The sequence below is a fragment of the Lethenteron reissneri genome, chromosome 11 (assembly GCF_015708825.2).
Source record: "Lethenteron reissneri isolate LAM-NWPU_2019-01 chromosome 11, ASM1570882v1, whole genome shotgun sequence".
Lineage (NCBI taxonomy): Eukaryota > Metazoa > Chordata > Hyperoartia > Petromyzontiformes > Petromyzontidae > Lethenteron > Lethenteron reissneri.
In genome coordinates, this window is record NC_083789.1 from 11,334,000 (window position 1) to 11,341,736 (window position 7,737).

At 56.7% G+C, this 7,737-nt stretch overlaps 1 protein-coding gene across 2 annotated transcripts in view; it reads right to left on the reverse strand.

Annotated features, from left to right (window-relative positions):
• LOC133341471 (homeobox protein Meis1-like) overlaps positions 1-7,280 on the reverse strand; it is an 86,557-nt gene extending 79,277 nt beyond the window's left edge. The window contains exons 1-5 of one of the 2 annotated variants that reach the window (XM_061550135.1): positions 6,475-7,280; positions 5,829-6,055; positions 3,272-3,413; positions 2,082-2,132; positions 57-107 (exon numbers count right to left, since the gene is read on the reverse strand). In XM_061550135.1, coding sequence (XP_061406119.1) covers positions 57-107; positions 2,082-2,132; positions 3,272-3,413; positions 5,829-6,055; positions 6,475-6,486 — 483 coding nt within the window. In that variant the 5' untranslated portion in view covers positions 6,487-7,280. The remainder of the gene's footprint in view (positions 1-56; positions 108-2,081; positions 2,133-3,271; positions 3,414-5,828; positions 6,056-6,474) is intronic. The other variant, XM_061550134.1, reaches the window with a different exon arrangement.
• Positions 7,281-7,737: the final 457 nt, after the last annotated feature.

A 7,737-nucleotide genomic window follows, 5' to 3' on the forward strand; every position in this document is an offset into this window, starting at 1 on the left:
CGGAGGGTGGGAGGGTAAAATACAATGAAGAGATTGTGTAAATTGCATCGGCTCACCTTTTCCAACTCTAGTAAGTGAAATCTTAACACTTGAATTGACTGGATCATCTGCAAGGGACAATAACAGTATATATTTTTAAGAGCCACAGATTACTCAAAATATATAACTTATGATGATAATAACAATGCTTCAATACAATGAGAATGCAATTTCAATATATCACATCTTTAAGACGCATCGCTCCCGAACAACTATCCACGCACTTGTGTTAAATAACTATTTTAAAACATGGAGCCTAATTTTATAATTAACCCCAAGATCGGGTAAGGCAAAGGCGAGATGATTATGTTTATCTGATGAAAGCATACGTTTAAACATACACTTCGCAACAGTGCGCAGACTCTTTCACATGAGCCACAATCATCTGTTATTAGTATCATCATCATCATAACAACAGCAGCGAGCCAGCAGCGGCAACATCCGTTGAACGTTCACACGCGCGTAGGCGCGGATATTTCACAACCACCGTCTCTCTCCACCATCGCCGTTCTCGGCTCGAACCGCCGTCGTTCAGTGATGCATGCAAACACAACCACTTTGCTACAAAACAGCATAAAGACCGACATCCTCGCCTTGGCTTTCGTCGTTTAAAGAGAACTGCCATCTTGCTGTGTAAAAGATACACAGCACACCCCCACCACCAAACCGCACCCTGCCGTGTAGCCTGAACAGACTGTTGGGGCAAGTCGCTGTTTGCGAGCATCTATAAAGAACAGGCACGGCGTACGAATGCGGTGGGTGGTGTGGCAAGGGAGCACCACGCAATGCTTTTGTTGTTGTTGTTGTGGTGCAAGTCGTCGCAACGGGCTACTCGTGTGAATCCCGAGTCGACCTAGGGGAAGGCCAGGCCTAGGACTGGTTCAGATAACAACACGTCGCTGTTCTCGGGCACGTGAGCGTGAATCCAACTCGGGGTGGTGGTGGTGGTGGTTCGGGAAGGGCAGCGCGCTAACCGCTGCGCCACCGCTCCCCCTCTCTAACCCACAACAAAACCGCCCGTGTTCTTCACGTACAGCGCACGACGCGACACACGACACACCACACTGGCCACGCCAGGCTATTCATCGTGAGCCGTTCCGCAGCTCACGATGAAACAACAACAAAAAAGCCCAACGAAACGATCGTGCTGCGTTGACAAAGACAAAAGATCCCCCCGTGCCCCCTGTAACAGACCGCAACAGCAAAGTGCTGTTAGCGAGTAGCACCTATGAAGGCTGGCACGGCGAACGAGAAGGTGGGTCGCCAGCAACAAGGCCCGGGCCGCCTTTGTCTCCCCAGTGGCGATGTTTTACAAAACCACACCGGGCTCTCAGTTCGAGGCCGAGTTAACCGCGAACCGATTCAGATATATAATCGTGACCGGTGTTGGCCGTGAGCGGGAATCGAACCCGGGTCGCCAGGTGCAGTGGCGCAGCGCTAGCACGCTACACTACCGCTCCCCCGACACACACGCACGCACACACGCACACACACGCGCACACACACACGCACACACACGCGCACGCACACACACGCGCGCACACGCGCGCACACACGCACGCACACACACACGCACGCACACACACACGCGCGCACACGCACACACACACGCGCGCACACGCACACACACACACACGCACACACACACACACACGCACGCACACACACACGCGCGCACACGCACACACACACGCGCGCACACGCACACACACACACACGCACGCACACACACACGCACACACACGCGCACACACACACGCACACACACACACACGCACACACACATACACACGCGCACACACACGAGCACGCACACACACACACGCACACACCAAAACACGCACGCACACACACACGCACACACACGCACAAACACACACACACACGCACACACGCGCACGCACACACACATACACACACACGCGCACGCGCGCTGGCTGGCACACGGGACGATACTCATCGCGTGTATTTATTCGAGACGAGATAATGCGCAACTCGAGGAACAGGAGAGAGAGATAGGGGAGACGGCAAGTTTCGCTCACCAGATTATCGAGCTCCGGGTTCGAGGTGTAGAAGGGGCTGTCCGCTCGGACCTGCGAGCAGCCGCGCGGTCACGGCAGCGGTGGGGAAGAGGGGTGGGTGGTGGGTGGGTGGGCAGGTTACGAGCAACATGTCTCTTGCGGTCACGCGCGACTCGGCAACTTTGGACACGACGACGACTTTTGACTCGACAACTATTGACGACGGCGGTGGGGGCTCATGAAAGGCGGGCGGGCGGGCGTGGGGGGGGTGAAAACTTTCTCTCTCGATCCATTATCGCTCACGATTAGCGGAACCGTTCCCCTTCTGACACCCACCCCTCACCCTCAACCCACAACCCCACCTTGTCCAACGTCGCATTGACACGGGCGCTCGATCATGCACCCAGAGACAAAGGTCCCCCGTGTAGCCTCAACGGACGCTTCGGGAGGCAAGTTCCGTGAGCGAACACCTCGCGAAGGAGGCCGGCACGGCGCACGAGGGAGTGGTGTGGTCAGTCACGACGCCCTTGCCGCCTCTGTCTACCAAATGACTCACCAAGTACCATGCTCATTTGAGGCCGAGGTTACCTTGGGGGGGGGGGGGAGCAAACCCCCCGGACTGATTATGATAGTTCTAAACAACGCACGCGTGCGATCACGTTAACTCGGAGATTCATTTCAGCCGCGGGGTCTCTCCTGTGCGATTCGGCACACCACGTCCAGTATACAGACACCCGTCTCTCGCCATCACGCGCAGGCCGCTGCTGCCGGTACAGGCGAAGCAGGCGAGCCGGATAAGATGCGGCGATGAATTGAGCCGTGCCGTGCTCCACGTCCGCGGGTTTAAACAGGCAGCAGCTGAGCTCGCTGACGAGCCAACGTTTCACACGCGCGTTTATCGGGAACACTTTAAGTTTACAAAACTTTATATTTGTTTTGTTGCTACAGCTAATGTGTGTACAAATATACAACACGGAACACAGCAGAAGCAGCGGCATAGGTTCAGCAATTATCAGTACAGTAATAAGAAAACGTCGTGTTGCCACGTGTAAGCAATACTGTAATCGAGGCGCGTGCCGAGCGTTCATCCGCTGTAGATCGTTGCGCCCCCCTTGGCCCTCAGCCTCTCACCTGTCGGGCTGGCACGACACCCCCCAGCACCCACCGCCCCCCACCCCGTTCCTAACCCCTCCGCCCCCCCCCCCCCGTACCTGTTTGGCGAACACGGCCAGGTCCTCATTGAAGGAGTCGGAAGAGCAAACGTCGCCCCCCGCGACTCCCGGCTCCCTCGGGGTGCAGGTGGCCAACTCACACTTCTCAAACACGAGGGCCAGCAGCGGGAACAGCGGATGTCTGCATCACAGTGGGGGGGGGGGGGGCAGGTTAGGATGGGGGTCGTGTGGTGGTGGGGTGGGGGGGGCATGCGTTTCCGTACACGCGACTCTGAAAGTGAAAACACGACGGTACACATTGCACACGTAAAATAGTCGCGCGGACATCACGCGCGGCAACACACACACACGTGCACAACGCGTGTGTGTGTACAACATAGCTGTTTGTGTACAGATATGTACCGCGCGCAACACCACGCGTGCCCATACACACAACACGTGTGTAACGTGCACGTGCGCAGACATTCGGTGCGCGTACGGGCACAGCACACACGAAGACACCGTGCATCGTACGTGCATACACACGCACAAGATATAAAATATGCACACGAACATACGTGGACACAAACATACCCACAAAGTACACACACGGATAAATATGCGTTCGTACATTCGGGCACACGTGCGCGCACACACACACACACGTACGCACACACATGTACACAAACATTCACAAGCAAACACACGTAAACGCGTACATCCACACAACACAAACGCGCACATGTATGCACACGTATGGTACCTGGACACTGCGCACACACACACGCCACGTACACGTGTTCCCACGCCATGCGTATGCTCACAAAATACCAATCACACGCGCATGCAAGCACGTGTGTACACACGCGCAAATATATACATACAAGCCACATACACATACCGTAAACATTGTTCTAACACACCAACACACATCTACTAGCGAAACACACGAGAACACATCCATACGCTCACAAATGTAGGTATACTCGCGTAAATGTACACACACAATCGCAACGTATCTACACTCAAGCACACGTACAGGCACGTACACACATAGACACTCACACGTAAACATAAACACATAGACACACACACGTAAACACACACACACGTACACACATAAACACTCACACGTAAAAAGACACACACGTACACACATAGACACTCACACGTAAACACACACGTACACACACAGACACTCACACTTAAACACACACACAAACGCACGTACACACATATACACTCACACGTAAACACACACACGCATGTACACACAGGCACTCACACTTAAACACACACACAAACGCACGTACACACATAGACACTCACAGGTAAACTCAAACACGTACACACAGACACGCACAGGTAAACACACACGTATACACATAGACACAGGTAAACACACACACGTAAAGACACATACGCACGTAAACATAAACACTCACACGTAAACACACACGTATACACATAAACACTCACACACACACACGTATACACATAGACACAGAGAAACACAAACACACGCACGTACACACATAGACACTCACACGTAAACACACACAAACACACACGTACACACATAGACACTCACACGTGAACACAAACACACGCACGTACACACATAGATACTCACACGTGAACACACACACACACGTACACACATAGATACTCACACGTGAACACACACGCACGTACACATAGACACTCACACGTGAACACAAAGCACTCGCACGGCACACACGAATGTGTGTACCGTGCAACACAACCACGAGTGACGCCTCGGTGCGTGGCTTCTACGCACGGCAACTTTCTCCGCGCCCTCCATCAGAGACGTTTCGCAGTTTGATATCATTTCTCTAAATTACCAGCAATTAAGTTATCAATTATCCCGCTCCAAAAATCGGTTCGTTCCGCCGGCTTGTGCGCGCCGGGAATATTTTTTTTCTTTCTGGAGTGATTATTAAAACTCGAATCATCACCACCACCATCATCATCATCCCGCAGCCATGTTAAGGGCGAGGCTGCGGTGATCGTGAGAGAGGGGAACAGCTCCCCCCTCGGACCACGACCCCCAAAAACTTTTGGGGGGTCCCATAACGACTTGCTGGGTACCCCCTTTCCCCGTGGCAAGTCCCAGCCGCGGCTGGGGTCGCGAACTCGGGATAGGTGAGTAGGTGGACGAGTGCACATCACCACCACCACCACGACCATCACAACCAATCAACTACCACATTAAACTCAAACGCAATTGCATCTCGCGGTGCCGTTCTCGGGATTGCACCGCGTACTGTTTGGCACGACGTCCGACGTTTCGCTCTCCGTGCCGAGATCTACTTTCTTCTCAGCTCGGGCACGTTGAAGCGAAAAACATCGTCAAACGTCGTGGCGAAACATAACCACCCGAAAACCGCCCGCGAGCCGAGCAGAACTAACCGATGAGCCCTTCTCGGCAAGCTGCAACAGTAGTCGGAAGAAATCTATAATTTTGTTGTAATTATTAGAGATTTTTTAACCCCCCCCCCCAACCCTCCCTCGTCTCCCTTTGTTGCCATCACAAAAATAAGAAATCCCACAAGTTGTACCACAGACTCGCTCTCTCGCTCGCCGGAGCCCGTACCCGTAAATGGAGTCCTTGTCCCTCTTGAGCGCATCGTTGACGGGGGAGCCCATCCCGGCTGACATGACGCCGGCGTGCGCGGGGTGCGGGTACTGGTGGCCGTGCAGAGGCGGCCCGTGGTTCAGGTGATGCACGGGCTGCATGGGCCTCGGCGCGTGCGGGTCCCCGTACATGGAGGCCGGCACCCCGACCCCGTCCATGCCGCCGTAATGGCCCAGCTCATCGTACTGTGGGGACGAGCGGACGCGAAGAAGAGAGGAGATGATGATGATGATGAAGAGGAAGAGGAGGAGGTGGGGAAGGAGGTGACGTGGATGCTCGGCTCGGCTCGGCTGAGCGCGGCGCTTTAAGTTGCAATCGCGACGGCAAGTGAAGCGGAGTGGCCGCTGTGCGCGCGCGCCGCCTGCACGGCGCCGCAGCACTCGCGCTGTGCTCCGTGCGTGCTGAGCGGCGGCACCGAGCCGCCATCATCACGTCAGAAGCGGCGGAGACGGCGGAGACGGGAGGCTGCGAACCCCGACAGCTGGGCGAGAGCTTGCGGAGCCGAGCGCCCGGGATGCGAGCACGCGTGGTGCGTGCGAGAGAGAGAGACGGGAGGGAGAGAGAGAGAAAGAGCGAGAGAGGTGAGCACTCCGGATGAACCTACCCTCTGCGCCATGGGTCCGCGCTCTCGGGCTCTCCTCTCCCAGCCGCCTCCGCCGCCGTCAAAAGCCCGGGCCGCTCCCAGCGCCTCCGCTGACGCCGCTCGCCCTCCCGCCCGCCCGCCCGTCTCTCCCCCCCGTACGTCGGCTCCGCGGCTCCCGCAGCCGATCCCGACTCGCAGCACCCCCCCCCTCTCCCCGAGAGAGACGCGGGACTCTCCCCGGTCGCAGCGGACGATCCGAGGCGGGACCGAGCGCGCGCTCGGGCTGCGTGAAGCCGTCAACAGGCGCCTCTCCGGAGCCGAGCGGGGCTCATGGCTTTTTGCCACTCCAGCTGTCAATCACCACCGCGTTGTCAAGGCACTGAATGAGTGATGATCCGGCGCGCGATTCGACTGGTCGCCGCGCGATGCTTGGCCTCGGCAGCGCAGGCAGCGTCGGAGCGAGGGGGGGAATAGGCAAGAGTCGTTTTCAAACGTCTGATACACAGAGGCGCTGTGCTCCGCGTGTGTGTGCGCGCGCGCGCGCGTGCGTGTGTGTGTCGCGCGGTAGATGTGTGTGTGTGTGCGCGCGCTTGAGTCTTGCGTTCGGTGTGTGTGTGTGTACGTATACGCGTGTGCGTATGCGTGTGCATGTGTGTCTCGCCGCCCCCTCTCCCCCAACACCACCACCCCCTCCCACCCCTGCGCTAAGCTGTATCGGGAGGGAGGCTTGCTGCGAGCGGCTGTGTCTGCGCGGAGGCGCGCGCGGGGTGCCGCGTCTGGAGGTGAGGGCTGACTCACGGAAAGCGCGGGGCCGCCGCTCGGGGTGGAAAAGAGGCAAGCGGCCTGAAATAGCGCGGGCAGGGGGAGGGAGGGAGGCAGGGAGGGGGGGCAGAGGAGGGAGGGGGGGCAGAGGAGGGAGGGGCGGTGAGAGAGAGAGAGCGAGCGAGAGAGTGCGGAGCGAGCGAGGGAAGAGAGGGGGAATGATACTGATTGTGTGACGGTAACACCCCGCGCACCATCATCAATGTAAACTCGCATGCGTGTGTGCGCGCGTGCGTGCGTGTGTGTATGTGCGCGCGCGCAGTGAGATGCCGCTTCATAATAGCGCCTTTTCCCAATCAAAGCGGCGCTATGAATTATGCACGCGCGCTTCTCTCTCGTTCGCCTCCTGCGCCTCGTGCGTCTCCGCGAGGACACGACGACAAAAAGCGCAACTCGCGACCAAACTTTCAAAAAAGCGAACTGGAACCGCTGAACTTTTTTTCTCTCGAAGTGGGGGGCGGG